This window comes from Myotis daubentonii, chromosome 13 (assembly GCF_963259705.1).
Source record: "Myotis daubentonii chromosome 13, mMyoDau2.1, whole genome shotgun sequence".
Lineage (NCBI taxonomy): Eukaryota > Metazoa > Chordata > Mammalia > Chiroptera > Vespertilionidae > Myotis > Myotis daubentonii.
The window spans coordinates 23,368,487-23,385,386 of NC_081852.1; the positions used below are offsets into that span (position 1 = coordinate 23,368,487).

General features: G+C 37.1%; 1 protein-coding gene across 4 annotated transcripts in view; it reads right to left on the minus strand.

Moving 5' to 3' along the window:
* DDX50 (DExD-box helicase 50) overlaps nt 1-16,555 on the minus strand; it is a 29,893-nt gene extending 13,338 nt beyond the window's left edge. The window contains exons 1-9 of one of the 4 annotated variants that reach the window (XR_009448369.1): nt 16,367-16,555; nt 12,320-12,373; nt 11,404-11,700; nt 8,842-8,917; nt 8,315-8,493; nt 6,363-6,480; nt 6,061-6,246; nt 5,452-5,597; nt 2,215-2,364 (exon numbers count right to left, since the gene is read on the minus strand). Coding sequence is in view for 3 of the 4 variants with exons in the window: in XM_059662521.1 (XP_059518504.1) it covers nt 2,215-2,364; nt 5,452-5,597; nt 6,061-6,246; nt 6,363-6,480; nt 8,315-8,493; nt 8,842-8,917; nt 11,404-11,700; nt 12,320-12,373; nt 16,367-16,450 (1,290 nt within the window). In the remaining variant the exon portion in view is untranslated. Of the gene's footprint in view, nt 1-2,214; nt 2,365-5,451; nt 5,598-6,060; nt 6,247-6,362; nt 6,481-8,314; nt 8,494-8,841; nt 8,918-11,403; nt 11,701-12,319; nt 12,432-16,366 lie in introns of all 4 variants that reach the window. The other 3 variants (XM_059662521.1, XM_059662523.1, XM_059662522.1) reach the window with 3 other exon arrangements.
* Nucleotides 16,556-16,900: the final 345 nt, after the last annotated feature.

Here is a 16,900-nt window from a genome sequence, read left to right on the forward strand (position 1 = left end):
GCATCGGCCTGCAGACTGAGGGGTCCCAGGTTCGATTCCAGTCAAAGGCATGTACCTTAGTTGAGGGCGCGACCCAGGTGGGGGGCGTGCGGGAGGCAGCTGATCGATCTCTCTCATCGATGTTTCTGGCTCTCTGTCCCTCTCCCTTCTTCTCTGTAAAAAGCCAATAAAATATTTTTTAAAAAATGACAGCATTGTGCCATTGGCTGGTGTTGCTAAATGGTTAAGAGCATTGGCCCCTGCACTGAAGGGTCCAGGGTTCGATTTCTAGTCAAGGGCACATACCTGGGTTGCAGGTTCAATCCGTGTGTAGGAGGCAACCAATCGATGTCTCTTTCACATAGATCTTTCTTTCTCTCTCTCTCTCTCTCTCTACCCACCTTCTTCCTTCCCTCACTTCCTGCCTTTCCTTTCCCTTTCCTCCTTCCCTCCCATTCTCTCTAAAAGTTGATGAAAAAATATCCTTGGGTGAGGATTAATAACAACAACAAAAATAATAATAGCATTGTGGTTTTTTTAAAAAAATAATCCTTTTCTTTTAGAGACATATTCCCAAATATACATGGGCATGTTTTCTAGGGTTTGCATGAAAATAATTTAGGAGCAAGAAATGAGTAGAATTTGGATGAAATAAGATAATTGTTACAACTGGAGGATGAGTACATAGGAATTCATTAGACCGTTGACTTTTGTACATGTCTGAAATTTTCTATAATAAAAAGTTAAGCCCAGCCGGTGTGGCTCAGTGGTTGAGAGTCAACCTATGAACCAGATAGTCATGGTTCGAATCTAGGTCAGGGCACATGCCCAGGGGACATGCAGGAGGCAGCTGATCAATGATTTTCTCTCTTCATTGATGTTTCTTTCTCTTTCACTCTCCCTTCCTCTCTGAAATCAATAAAATATATATATATTTTTTAAAGTTAAAGAAAGCCCTAGTCCAGTGGTTCTCAACCTTCCTAATGCCGAGACCCTTTAATACAGTTCCTCATATTGTGGTGACCCCCAACCATAAAATTATTTTTGTTGCTACTTCATAACTGTAATTTTGCTGTTAGGAATCGTAATGTAAATATCTGATATGCAGGATGTATTTTCATTGTTACAAATTGAACATAATTAAAGCATAGTGATTAATCACAAAAACAATATGTAATTATATATGTGTTTTCCGAAGGTCTTAGGCGACCCCAGTGAAAGGGTTGTTCAACCCCCACAGGGGTCACGACCCACAGGTTGAGAACCACTGCCCTAGTCGGTTTGGCTCAGTGGATAGAGTATTGGCCTTCGGACAGAGCATGTGCAGGAGGCAACCGATGTGTTTCTCTCATATCAATATTTCTATGTCTTTCCCTCTTTCTTCTACGCTCTCTAAAAATCAATGGAAAAATATCCTGGAATAAGGCTTAAAGAAAAAAAAGTTAAAAGAAAAAAGACATGGACTTAGTATTCTGATTAAGTATTTGTGATTCACTTTACAATACAACTTTAAAATATTACCCACTCTTACCCATAGAAACTCACTATATTTCTACCTCTGTATTTTCTTTTTTACATATATTTTTATTGATTTCAGAGGAAGGGAGAGGGAGAGAGAAACATCAATGATTAGAGAGAATCCTTGATTAGCTGCCTCCTGCACACCCCACATTGGGGATCAAGCCTGCAACCCAGGCATGTGCCCTGACTGGCAATCGAACTGTGACCTCCTGGTTTATAGGTCCACGCTCTACCCCTGAGCAATGCCGGCTGGGCATCTACCTCTATGTTTTGAAGCTCACATCTGCAAAATCTTTAGAAAACCTGATGAAAATGGGTAGAATTCTATCCTAACTTACCATATCATTTGAGCCTGACTACAACTTCTTTCTGAACTCGACCCAATTCTAAAAATGACTATTAAGCCTGGCTGGTGTGAGTCAGTGGTTAAGCGCTGACCTATGAACCAGGAGGTCAGGGTTCGATTCCCAGTCGTGGCACATGCCTTGGTTGAGGATTGGATCCCTAGAAGGGGGTGTGCAGGAGGCAGCCGTTCAATAAGACTCTCTTATCTTTGATGTTTCTAGCTTTCTTTCTCCCACCCTTCCTCTCTAAAATAAAAAATATATATATTTTAAAATGACTATCAAACTTGGACCACAAATGACAATGATTTTTTGTTTAGTGATTCACCCATGTAATCTCAATTAGAGGAACCATGAAAAAAAGACTTACCTGTTTTATGTGTGGATTCATGGCCATTTCAGTTACATTCTTTTTGGTCTCACAGAAAATAATAGCCCTCCCTTCAGACCCACTGTAGACTTGAAGGACATCTCCAATAACTGCTGGCCTCTGAGACCAATGGCATTGGATGGCCAAATGCTTTGAGGAAAGAAAATGCCAAATATGTTTCATTAAAAAAAATTTCTCTTGTACATTTTTCTTCCTATCTGTTCAAGAATTGGCTTTCCTGGGAGACAATAAGACAATGATTCTCCTCAATCCCATTTAAAAACAGTATACAAATGGCCATCAATAGGCAAAAGGATAAACAAACTGTAGTATATTTTATACAATGGAGTACTATTCAGTAATTAAAAGAAACCAACTTAGAGAGAAACAGAGAGAGAAACCAACTACTGACACATCCAACATTATAGATGCTGGGAGAATGAATGAAGACTTTTAGAAAAAAAGAGTATATATATTATAATTCCATTTATATGCTGTTCTAAAACAAACAAAACTAGTCTATGGTAGAAAAAAATCACAACAGTGGTTGCCTAAGTATAGGAGACTGGGAAGAAGCATGAGGGAACTTCCTGGGATGATGGTAATATTCTATATTTTGATAGGGATTTATGCACCTATATGAACTGGGCAAAACAAACAAATGTAGGTTTAAATGTTTGCAATTTTTTGCATGTAAATCATATTTTTAAAAACTGTAAATATTATATGGGTGAACTTCAGAAACATGCTGTGACAGAAGCTAAACACACAGAAGTCACATATTATATGATTACATTTATACGAAATATCCAGAATAAGTAACTCCAGAGACAAAAAGCAGATTAGCAGCTGCTAGAGGAAAGAGAAATTAATTACTAAATGGTTACAGGTTTCCTTTTGGGGTGATGAAGTATCTGGGGAATAGATAGAAGAGATGGTTGTACAACACTGTTAATGTACTAAATGATACTGAATTGCACACTTTACAAGATTAAATTTAGTTATTAGAATTTTGTCTCAATAAAAACTTTGTAAATATTGAGCTCTAAAAGACATGCATGCTAAAATACTTAAGGGGAAATATACTGATTTCTGCAATTTGAAATGCATCAAAAAAAAAAGGATATAGGGATGGGTAGATAAGTGACAAAGCAAATATAGTAAAATGTTAATGACAGACTCCAGCAGTTGGTGAATATATGGTGTCCACTGTGAAATTCAACTTTTTGTTGTGTTTATAAAATTTCATGTTAAAAAACTTATACTATTTGTACATTTTAAATCTGTGCATTTTAACATACACCTCGATAAAACTGTTTTTAAAATGTAACATATAAATTATAGAACACCTGGAAAATACAGAGCACACAGAAGAAAGCTAAGAATCATTTGTACTACCTACAACAGTGATGGCGAACCTATGACACGCGTGTCAGAGGTGACACGTGAACTCATTTTTTTGGTTGATTTTTTTTCTTTGTTAAATGGCATTTAAATATATAAAATATCAAAAATATAAGTCTTTGTTTTACTATGGTTGCAAATATCAAAAAATTTCTATATGTGACATGGCACCAGAGTTAAGTTAGGGGTTTCAAAATGCTGACACGCTGAGCTCAAAAGGCTCGCCATCACTGACCTACAACAAAGTGTTGCTTCCCTCACTCTCAAAAAAAAAAAAAGAAAAATGAATAAATAAATAAAATAAAACAACCTGAATCTGATCAAGTCTCACAACCTAACCATTAATTCACAGGGAAAATGAAGGCAGAGGAGCATGTTAAATAACACTACAGGGTTGCAAATCAGCAAAATTGAGACTGTGGAAAACTTGTAAGACAACTAACTATTCAGTTCTTTTCAAAAAAATATTGCAAGGAATAAAAGGGACAGAGGAAATCTACAGATTACAAAAGATTTAAGACACACAAACCAGTGCAATGTAAAGATCTTATTTAGATCCAGACTCAAACTATTAAAAAAAAAAAAGACAAGTAGGGTAATGTGGACCTTAGATATTTAATGGTATTAAAGAAGTATTGTTTTCTTCTACTGTGATAAAAACTTTGTAGTTTTCTGGGTGGTTGTTTCTTAAAGAGCCCTTATCTTTTAAAAAAATATATTAAATTATATGAAGATGAGATAACTAGATTGCTTCAAATGTACGGATGAAGAAAGACTATCGGATGTAGAAAAAATCATTTCTTAAAACCTGGTGATAAGTATATCAAATCCCTTATATTATCCAATTTTTGTGTATGTTTGAAAACATCCTTAATAAATTCTTACTGAGACATTTTACATTCTTATTATAAAACTTTCAGCCATTACAAAATATACAAAGCTTCCTCTGACCATCCCATATTATAAAAGTCCTCTTTCTTAGAAGTAGTCATTATGAACTTGATGTTTGTCCTTCCGACTTATCATTGTACATTTACATAAATACCTAAAGAATGTAGCATTTTTTGTGTTTTGTTTTTTAATATTATGAATCTGTATATATCAATTTGTAATTTGGTTTGTATCACTCAAATTCATTCTTTTTAACCATTACATTGTATTTACAGATTTTACTATTGTTCATTTAGCCTATTTTCATCTACTTCCACATATATATAAATTAAATGAGGAAGTTACATATATGGTACATACCTGACTATAATAAACTATACAAATGTTACCTTTAATTTCTTTTCAAAAAAACATACTATTGGTTTAAATTTTCATGAAGTCAAAATTATCAACCTTTTTCTTTATGATATATTCTTCTGACTTTGTTTAGAAAACCCTTCCTTTTCCTAATATCAAATAATTGTTCATCTACATGTGCTTCAAATAATTTTATGCCTTAATTTCTAAAAAATCTTTTGGAAAATTTTTTGGTATATAATATTAGATGAGGATCTAACTTTTTTTCACCTAAACTTTAATAAATTATCCCAGCACTATTCTTTTTAAATTGATATGAATCGACTCCTCTGTCATATTCTACATACTTATTAATTGTCTCAATGGCTGCTTGTTTAAATCTCCTGGAATTTGCCTGTTCATATTTCTTCCCTATTTATTCTATTCTGTTCCTCAGTCACAGACATAGAATTATATAAGTATCTTATTGACTAAGGGCAAAAAAGAGATTTGGCTTGAAGTGGTACCCAAAACTTAAGTTTAGCTTCAACAAATTTCAAAATACCAACTAAAAGTTAAAATCTATCATGCTGGAAAGCTACTTACTTCCACAGTAGTTGCAGCCTTTTGAGTCATTTTTCCAACAAGGTCAACCTGTTCATATCTGGATTTCATGTATTTTTTTGCAACTTTGTATACCCACTGTGGGCAAGTTGCAGAAAAAAGTAAAGTTTGAGGATTGTCTTCAGCATCTTAAACGAAAAGAATTCAAATGCTTTCTTAATATGATGCAGTAAACTCTTAAAAATCCCCCCAAACCTCAAAGAAATAGTGAAAAACTCAAAAAGGGATGAATTTTGAACATACAAACTTCATTGCAATCATTAAAACTTTCAAAACTGGGGGGAAATATGAAGAAAACCAGAAGGAAGGTGAGAATTTAAAAAGGAAGAATGAGCAAGGAAGTCAATAAATTGATTTAGGAAATCTAACTACTATTTATAAAAAATAATACATGGAAGAAAACATAGAAAGCTAAAAAAATAGTTAAAGTAAGCTACTGTATTTTCTTGTTTGGGAAGAGAACAGATACCAAATAACCTGAGTTGTGTTAGAAAAACATTGGGGACAATGTCGTAAAAATTACAAAATAAAAAATTTGTAAGTTTTTAGATAAGAGAATTGCTAATGTGCTTATTTTGAATTAAGATGTACCAGTTTTGTAGGACTCATGGATGATATCTTCAACTTGGTCAGCAAAACCTAAATCTAACATTTGATCCACTTCATCAAGCACAACGTGGCGCAGTTTAGAAAGATCTAATCGGCCGCTCTGCAGATGGTCTTTGATACGACCAGGGGTCCCAACCAAGATGTCAATACCATTTCGAATATGATTAACTGTGAGAGGAGAGAAATATCAGCAATATGTAAATTAAATATATTTTCCTGCTATTTCTTTAGATTTTTAAAGTAGCAAATAGATATTTGCGCTATTATCATACATATTTACTCACTTTGGCTTTGATATGATGTTCCACCATAAAAACACGCTACACTGAGTTTCCTAGTTATATCTTTGAAGTCTTTGGCTACTTGATTTGCCAGTTCCCTTGTAGGAGCCAAAACAAGTACCTGAGCAAGAGGTTTAAAAAAACAAAAAAATACTTTTCTAAAGATGTCTAAATTCAAACTGAGAAGACTTTTTAAAGGTGTATTTAAAACTAGGAATCTCAACATGGTACTTAAAGACAGCACAAATAACAAGAACAATAGCTTATATTTATATCTTCTCTTACTTCCTTCAGGTTTCTTTTCAAATCTCACTTTCTCAATGAGCTTACTAACCCTTTTTTCATATCCTCTCACTCGTTTCTCCTAGCATTTATAGCATATAAGATATCCATATTTTACTTATTTATTTATTGTCTGTCCCACCCACTAAAATATAAACTCCAAGAAGGCAAGGATTTATGTGCGTTTGAATTACTGTATTCCTTGTACTTCAAACAGTACCTGGCACAGAACAGATACTCAAAAAAATATTTGTGGAATAAATGCTCAGTAGTGATTTTCGTAAATTATCTAATTTAATCCTCACAAAAACTCTGTGAGGTGGATTATCCCAATTTTACAAATGAGGAATCTGAGGCTTAGAGAAGTTAAGACTCTTGCCCAAGATCAAATAGCTAGAAGTGGCAGACCTGGAATTTCCAGTAGTGTGCTTCTAGCATAAAAGCTTCTTAAGGCAGTGCTGGGATTGTGTCCTATTTCTATTACTTGCAATCTTTCCTAATTTCACCTAAGGAGCAGAACACTCTGAAAAAGATTTGGCCTGTTGGCCAACCTGATCCAAGACCATTATGACTTAATTATATTCATATATGTGATACTTTCCTACTGCGATATCATTTAATAGTCTCAAAAAAACTAATTAGTTTTAGTCACGTATCTTTTCAAATTATGTTGATTTTTTTCTTCTTCACTTTTATGAACCTTAAACTAGGTCCTCTTTGTTCTTTACTACTTATAAAAACAGATCTCCAGACCTAGCCTGTTAGAGCACTGAGCTGCAGACTGAAGGGACCTGGGTTCGATTCCGGTCATGGGCTCACGCCTGGGTTGTGGGTTCAATCCCCAGTGGGGGGGCGTGCAGGAGGCTGCCAGTCGATGATTCTCTGTCATCATTGATGTTTCTATCTTTCTCTCCCTCTCCCTTCCTCTCTGAAATCAATATAAATATATTTTTAAAAAACAGATCTTCAGTACCCCAATAACATAGGAATCAGCAATATCATTTCTATAGTCTCTTCTTAAAGTTAACCAATGAAATAAAAATTGATAATTTGCTGAATGACCAAATAAATGAATACCTCTTTAGCAAATTCATTCTTTAAAAGCAAAGGTCATGACTAAAAGAAGTTCACTAAATGTACTAACTGTAAATACATCTAACATTAGATATGCTGGCTTCAAAATAATTATACAGTTATCAAAGATGTCTATGAATCCATACACATTACATTCATAAGCAATAACTACTTCGCTTTAGCCTTGAGATTTTTTTTTAATATATTTTATTGATTTTTTTATAGAGAGGAAGGGAGAGAGACAGAGAGTCAGAAACATCGATGAGAGAGAAACATCGATCAGCTGCCTCCTGCACATCTCCCACCGGGGATATGCCCGCAACCCAGGCACATGCCCTGGACCGGAATCGAAGCCGGGACCTTTCAGTCCGCAGGCCGACGCTCTATCCACTGAGCCAAACAGGTTTTGGCGCCTTGAGATTTTTTTTTTATGTTTAAAAAAAAAATCAACAAATTTATGATTTAGGACCCAAATTTTTACTTTATGCCACAGAGCTAATTTTTCTATCATGGGAGGTACTTAAATTTAAAACAAGTACACTCTTTCTTTCCCGTTTCATTAGACTAATGTTTAAACCTTTTACTCCTATAATGGTTACCTTTGGTGAGCGGCTTTTTTTAATTGTCTCTTGATATCTTTGGAGTCTTTCAATCAAGGGAATGGCAAAAGAAAATGTCTTCCCTGTTCCTGTTCGTGCTTGAGCAATTAAATCTTTTCCTTCATATACAGGACCAAAGGTCTTAACTTGAATAGGAAACAGATACGTTACCCCTCGACCTGAAAAATGAGATTTCGTTGAAATATTTATATAAGACTAGCATTAGGAAAAAATACGTTTCTTTGAGAATGACAATCCTAATTCCTCAACATCTGCCTAAAGATACCACCTAGTGACATTTACAGTTATCTCTGCCCCAAAGAGGAATTCTTTTTTTTAATGGTCTAACTTTTGACAATTACCTATAATTCTTTAGAGTCAAAAACAGATCAGAATACCAAAAGGATGATGCAGAAACGACTGCAATTAAAGAAGAACTATTTATGCTTTCTATAGTCTCCTTTTGGACAGAAAATTTTGTTTTTAGATTTAGACTTTCAATTCCATATCCATTAAATTCATAGTACCTTTGAGAAGCTTTATAGTCTCTTCAGAAATAGGGAAATTGGAGAAGGCTCCTTCTTTCTGTTCACGTGTTAGGGTCTGTCAAAATGAAATCAAAGTTCTAACTAATACAGCTCATATTTGACTAGGCATTTAGAATCTTTTACTCATTTACTGTTTTTATTTACTAAATAAGTTAACAAAGCAACTTTAGTTTGTACTTGCAAAAACTGTATAGATTAACTTACAAGATAAATAGTGGGAAGTACTTTTAATTTCAAAAGAATCCCTTTAAATAACAAGCTTACTCAATACACCTTCCATAGTACACTTAAAAATAATTAATTCACACATAAGACTCCCTTTAGTAATATATCTACTACATAAATCAAAATTATATTTCCATTTAACTAAGATATTACAAAAAAAGCTAAGTCTAAATCATATTCACAGATATAAACAATATTAATTATTATGAGAATTAATACCAGCCAATAAAATAGCCCTAAAAGAAATTACACGAGGAAAGTAAATTGCTTCCAAAAATAAAAGTTAAAAAGTTGTTCTATAGCTCTAAACAGCATTTTTTTAGGTCACTGATACAAATAAAAGTTCCTGTAAGCTTGAAAATTTCTTTAACATATATACAGGTTAGCATAACATTATCATTTAAGATTAGAAACTCTGTGTACTAGTCAGTGTGTATATAAAACAAAGACAATATAGCTACCCATAAACTTTATTATTGGTGTGTTTAAAGAAAGTAGTTCCAGAACCACACACAATAGCAATTTTCAAATAGGGAATCAGATAAAAGACATATCAAATTCAAATTGTAAGTCATTAAGCAAACCTCAACGCTGTCATTTTTTTAAGATTAAAAGAAAAAACATATTACAAAAGTAATACATTTTCACTGTAGAAATATTAGAAACCATACATAAACAGAAATTTAAAAATTACCTATAATCCGGTCAGCTAAAGCCACATTTGAAACAGACATTCTCCCAATCCTCACTCTATACACATACAAATTTTTAAAGTAAAAACAAAGCAATACTGTATACACTGTTGTGTTATCTGCTTTTTTCCCCCCCATTTACTATGATACACTAAATGCCTTTTTAACATTCTTCTCTGACCTTTAGGATAGACGTATGCTATTGCATGGATATAGCATATTTTTTTAAGCCAATTGCCCACTATCAGACACTTAGGATGTTTAAATTTTGGCTATTATCAACAATGTCCCTGTATTAAGAGTACTTATTCATGCCGAAACCGGTTTGGCTCAGTGGATAGAGCGTCGGCCTGCGGACTGAAAGGTCCCAGGTTCGATTCCGGTCAAGGGCATGTACTTGGGTTGCGGGCACATCCCCAGTAGGAGATGTGCAGGAGGCGGCTGATCGATGTTTCTCTCCCATTGATGTTTCTAACTCTCCATTTCTCTCCCTTCCTCTCTGTAAAAAATCAATAAAATATATTTTTTTAAAAAAGAGTACTTATTCATACATTTCTGCACACATCATAATTATCTCCTTAGAAAGTCTATTATAATACAGAGCATCATTGTACCAGGCAAAATCCCAATAGAGTGAGCAACTTGTACAGTCCATTGCTAGCAATACAGATTTGTAGGGCCTTATTTAATCAATCTATAATATATATGCTTCCTGACCAATAGCAAATTCACAAATAAAAAAACCCACCATATTGTAAGACAAAGACTCAACATCTATTCCCAAAGCTCCTCAAAGATTACATATTAAATTAAGCTCAAATGTATTTATATTAGCAACTATCAGATTAAAAAATTTTAAAGAATTATTAATTACCAAGAATTATTAAGAATATCAAAGCTGTTTCTTTCTAAACATCTTTCTAAGCATCACTGACAATTTATGATACCTAGAAAAATCTATGAACTCTGGTAGAGAAAAACTGCAAAAACAAACTGAACAAATTCTATGCAAGAAAATATCTATTGTAACAAATACTGGGCAAAAGCATAGTATATAAGATTCTATACTAAACATGTTTTCTACACTTCCCCCAAAATATTCAAGAGAACAGATTTTTTTCAGATCATTTTTATATGTTTCATTCCTTTTTAAAAATGCAGCTTTAAGATTGAATTTCAAAGACTTAAAGATCATTTAAAGTTGCTATTGTTATAGAAGCAGAAAAAGCAGAAGGTAAAACACACAAAGTCAAGAGGGCTTATGTACCTTATTTCAGGAGGTCAGAAGTCAATTCATGAGTACTAGTAGGGTCCAAAATAACCATAAGGAATGCAAGTATGTGACCATCAATAAGCAATTTGGAAAAACTGTTTACGAACCCAAATGTACAGGGAAGGTTTAAATGTGACCATCCCCCACCTCCGCCCCAAAGAGGCAATACCTTAAAAGAAACAGGGGACAAAGGAAAAAAGGCTCAGGTTTCGGCTGCAGAGATTCCCAGGTCCAACAGAGTACTGAATACTAAGCAGAAAATATTATAAAATCAATTCTAATTCGTCTAATCAATCCAACAAGCCTGTACTTCAAGGATAATGTCAAATGCAAGACAAAAAGCATCCATACCTCCTCTAGTTTATTATCACTTGACTTATGAGTAGAACTATCTAAGGATGATACTCGCTTTGATTTTTTTTCACATTCATCAATATCTCCATTTGACAGATCTTTTCTTCTTGACTTATGAGACTTAGAAAACTCATTTGAAAGTGTATTATATCCTTCTTCAGTGTCTCCATTTAACTTCTCTTTCATTTTAGCTTTTTTGGACTTGGGAGCATCCAGGTCATCTGCAACACCATTTTCTCTTGTTTCTGATTTCTCATCTGAGTCATAATGGTGCCTTGACTTCCTTCGATCACTCTGTGAAAAAAACAAAGCAGCAGTGACAGAGAGTCAAAAGCTCTTCTCTAAGAAGTTGGAGCATGACTCCTCAACCAGCAAAGCTCAACATACCTTTATCTTGAAAAGTAACCTGGCAGACATCCAGCTGGTTTCTTATGCCAGGCCTTAGCCTCATCTATTGCTTTTTCTCTTCTTTTACATTTTCAAGACTTGGCCTCTAGCCCCTCTCTAATCACATCACTATTTTTTTAAAGATTAATGTGTTCTATCAATGCTTTTAAAAAAATGTTTTTATTGATTTCAGAGAGGAAGGGAGAGGTAGAGAGAGATAGAAACATCAATGATGAGAGAGAATCATCGATCAGCTACCTCCTGCATGCCCCCCACTGGGGATTAAGCCCCCAACCCAGGCATGTGCCCTTGACCTGAATGGAACCCAGGACCCTGCAGTCTGCAGGCCGACGCTCTATCCACTGAGCCAAACCGGCCAGGGCTCTAATCCCATCATTAGATTTAAAGGAAATTAAAATAACTCTTTTGCAGAAAAAAGAATGAAAACCCAAGATTTATAAATTAAAACACAAAAACTTCTAATATCTCCAAGAGAAAAAAATATTAATACTTATTGAGTACCTACCCAGCATTGTGTAATGTGTTTTCGGCTTATCTTGTTTAAATCTTCATAACAACCCTATAAGGGAAGTACAGGTCCATAATCCCTTATCCGAAATTCCAATATCCATAAAGCTCTGAAAACCGAAAGTTTTTTTGTAACTTATTTGGAGACAAAACCTTACCTGACCTGAACTCATTTGGTGGCAAAATTGGACTTGAACTAATGGGAGGCTATTTATAATTCTTATTTATATTAGAATGAATATTCATATTTAATATTAAGGTGTTTGATTATAGATTGGTGGCCCAAAAACCCTTCTGGGGTGTTGCCCTTCTAAAAATCCCCAGAATTCTGAATTCCAAAACACATCTAGCCCAGGGATTTTGGATAAGGGATAACGAACCTGTATTATTTTTACCATTTTACAGATGAGGAAACAGAGTTCTTAGAGGTCAGTAACTTGCTAAAGACCCACATGTGGAATTTCCTGCAAGTGGAAGTGCTAGAAATCAAGACCCATCTGACTTGAAAACCCATGATTTTTTTTTATGTCATGCTTCCTCTCTGAACTTTGATAAATAACAGCTTAAAGAAAATACAAATCAGCCCTTACCCGTCTGGTTCAGTGGCTAGAGCAGTGATGGCGAACCTTTTGAGCTCGGTGTGTCAGCATTTTGAAAAACCCTAACTTAACTCTGGTGCCGTGTCACATATAGAAATTTTTTTATATTTGCAACCACAGTAAAACAAAGATTTATATTTTTGATATTTATTTTATATATTTAAATGCCATTTAACAAAGAAAAATCAACCAAAAAAATGAGTTCGCGTGTCACCTCTGACACACGTGTCATAGGTTCATCATCACTGGGCTAGAGCGTCGGCCTGCAGACCAAAGGGCCCCGGGTTCGATTCTAGTCAAGGGCATGTACCTTAGTTGCAGGCTCCTCCCCTGGCCCCCCAACCCTGGTCAGGGCTCCTGCAAGAGGCAACCAATCTATGTGTTTCTCTCTGTCTTTCCCTCTCTCTTCCACTCACCCTTAAAATCAATGGAAAAATATCCTCGGGTGAGGATTAACAAAAAAAGAAAAAAGAAAAAGAAAAAAATAGCCCTGGCCGGTTTGGCTCAGTGGATAGAGCATTGGCCTGCGGACTGAGGGGTCCTATGTTCGATTAGGGTCAAGGGCACATGCCCAGGTTGTGGGCTCGATCCCCAGTGGGGGGGCGTGCAGTGAGTCTCATCACTGATGTTTCTATCTCTCTCTCCCTCTCTCCTGAAATCAATAAAGATATATTTTTTAAAAATAAATAAATAAAAATTAAAAAAACAAATAAAACAAAACTATATAATTCATGTAAAACTCCAACTGTTATACTCCCGTGGAAAAACAATGTATTAGTAATCCTAGAAAGTAAAAAGTTTTAAAAATTTAGTAACTAGAACCATTTATAAAGGTCTATGCTGCAACTTTAGTTTGTTGTTTTTTAAAAATATATTTTTATTGATTTCTAAGAGGAAGAGACAGAAACATCAATGACGAGAGCGAATCACTGATCAACTGCCTCCTGCAAGCCCCCTACTAGGGATCAAGCTCGCCACCAAGGACATGTGCCCTTGACCAGAATCGAACCTGGGACCCTTCAGTCCACAGGCTAATGCTCTATCCACTGAGCCAAACCAGCCAGGGCTGCAACTTTAGTTTTAAAACACCAGGCTAGTGGCCAGTGTTTTAATATCTGCAGCCAGTAAGCAATTATTTGAAAATTTAGCACTTCAGAATTACTTGGTCAAATATTCAAAATTAATGATTAGTGATTAGTGATAGTAAAAACTACTACCACCAAAATTTTCACCATGATTTACACAATTTTTACAAAGCATTTTCACATACAATTTTTCTCATCCATGAAATAGGAACTGCAGTGAAAATTTGAGTAATATATGTGAAAATGCTTTGTAAATAATAGACCTTTAAATTAACGTAAATTATATACAGTTAAATGTTACATCATTCGGTCTTCAGTTAACTGAACTAGCCCACATCTCCCCAAATCAATAGGTTCTATAGAAATACAAGGTTATTTATAGAGTCAGCCTTGGAGTTTGCATTGTTCCTCAGCCCTGCACTTGGGGAACTGAAGCAAGGTAAAGTGAGGCCTCTAGGTCCAAGCCCAGCAGCGATGAAATATATTGTTCCACTTCTGATCCACAGTGCCTGACACTCTCCGCTTCCTTGGCTCCCAGACACTGTATAGTCCCTCCTCATTCTCTTACCTCCACCTTCAGTGGTTCCTCTTCCTCCTCTTCTGTGGATGCTCCTTAAGCCTGTTCTCTATGTACACTTTCATACCATTGTCATGGCTTCAGCACACACTGCCAGGCTTCCTTCCTCGCCTGCACTACAATTCTGAGGCCCTAAGGCCCAGCTCCATAGCTCAACAAACCCCAAACCAAAGCTATCTTGGCACTATTTCTATTAGTTGGTACTCCAATCTGTTTCCAAATCATACAGCCCCAGACAGCAAAACCTTATCACCTTCCGACCTTAACACCAAGGTAAACTTGCCATTGCAGCTAAGCATTTTTTAAAAATTGTACTAAAATATACATAACATAAAATTTACCATTTTAACCTACAGTGTGGCAGCAAGTACTTCTGGAGAATCTACAATGTGAAAGCCATCAATTTACAAGAATACAGTGAAATATAATGGACAAATACATAGTCATTTCCCTCCAGAATCTTTGGGAAGCATTTGGGGAAGATATACATAGGAAAAATGAGCTAACTGTACAAGGAAGTGCAATAATAAATGGCAATCGAATGACAAAGATAGCCCTGGAACAAGACCTAAAAGGAGGATAACATTATCTGCACACACCGGAGTGGTTAGAACATAACTAAACCTCAACAGATGGGTAGGATTTGATGGTAAAAAGAGAAACAAGTATTTCAGGAGGAGCCAAAATTAAAATCACTGCTAGATGATTCCACTTACATGAGGTATGAGGGGCTGGAGAGAGGAGGCAAGGGGGAGCTGGTGTCTAATGGGCACAGAGTTTCGGTTTACAAGGATGAAAAAGTCCTGGAGATGAAGGGTGGTGATGGCTGCAGAACAATGTGAATGTGCTTAATACTGCAACACCGTGGTTTAAAATAGCTAAAATGGTAAATTTTGTGTGTATATTTTAGTACAATGAAAAAAAAAGACTGCTTGGCTAGAATGGCAAGCTTACCCTGGTGATAAGGTCGGAAGGTGATACGGTTCTGCTCTCTGGGGCTACACAGAACACAGTCATTCTTTTGTCAAATGTCAGCCTTTTTCTCAGCTGTGTTCTCCAACTCTCATTCTTCGGAGGAGCTGGGCGGAGGGGTCGGTGGTCTCTACGATTCTACCGGTTCCTTGAGAGGAGGGGCTGATGGAAACTCCTTGGTGCCCACCCAGCAGAGAGTCTGGCACAAATCAGGCTCAATAAGTACTTGTGAAATGAATGAAAATACTAACAGTAAAGGCTACTCATAACAGAACCCACAGGGGCTCCATCACAGCCAAATCCTGGCGACGCTGGCGGTGAGACTCTTCCCTAAGCCTCTCATGATTAGCTATGGAGGTCTGTAAACCTCAGGCCGCTCCCCCCAACATTCCCGTACACAGATCGGGGTGACGGAGAAGCAACACGCATTCAAGGCAATCGGTTTTCTTAATCATTTTCTAAGACGGCCAACAAGAAGCAAATGACAAGCCTGGCTGCTTAAGGAGGAGGAGGAAAGGGCAGATTCCGCGTCGACGGGAGCTTAACTCTGCTTAAATCTGCCCATCTCGGAGGCGCCGACGGGAAGGGCTGAAGAACCAAAGCCGAGTGCCCGGCCAAAGCCCAGTGCCGCCCTTCTCCCGGTGGGGGCGTGGAGGTAGGAATGGTCCTGGAGCGGCCTCCGGGGAACCAGGGCTGCGCGAGGGGCGGCCCTCGGATGCTGTGACCCGGTCGTGACAGGCTATCAGGGACAGCTCCCCTCCCCGCCCAAGCCGGCGCAGCCCCAAAGGAGGCGCGGCCCATCTTCAGCGCACCTTTTGCCTCTCCTGGCTCTCGGTGTCCTCCAAGGGTGCCTCCAGCTCCATGATGTCTCCCCAGAGTAGTTTCCCAGGCATCATTGGTCGCCGCCGCCTCCCTCTGGGCACGGTGGCCACAACCACCTACCGCTAGCGACAGAGTGAAAGGAAACGGGGGCAGGGCGGTCGCCGGACCAAAGCTGTGCGTCACTTCCGGGACACGCACCGCACAGCGCGGGTGGGGAGAGGGGGGAAGTAATCCCGGATACTCTTGGTTTAAACTCTTCCCATGCGTCTCAATCTCCGACCAATGACTGTGAGCAATCTCGATTGGCCCACCCTCGTTCTGAAATGATTGGCTTCTAAGAGTCACAACCTGGCCAATCTGCATAAAGGACGCGCGAGCTTATTAACATAAAAATGGTGGGGGGGGAAATGGTGGGGGGATTTCCTCTCCCTCCCCCTCCCCCACCCCGAACTTTCCTCCTCGGCACCCAGGAGACGCTTCAGGACTTCCCAGCATACAGTGCGGGGACTAGGGACTAGGAAGCG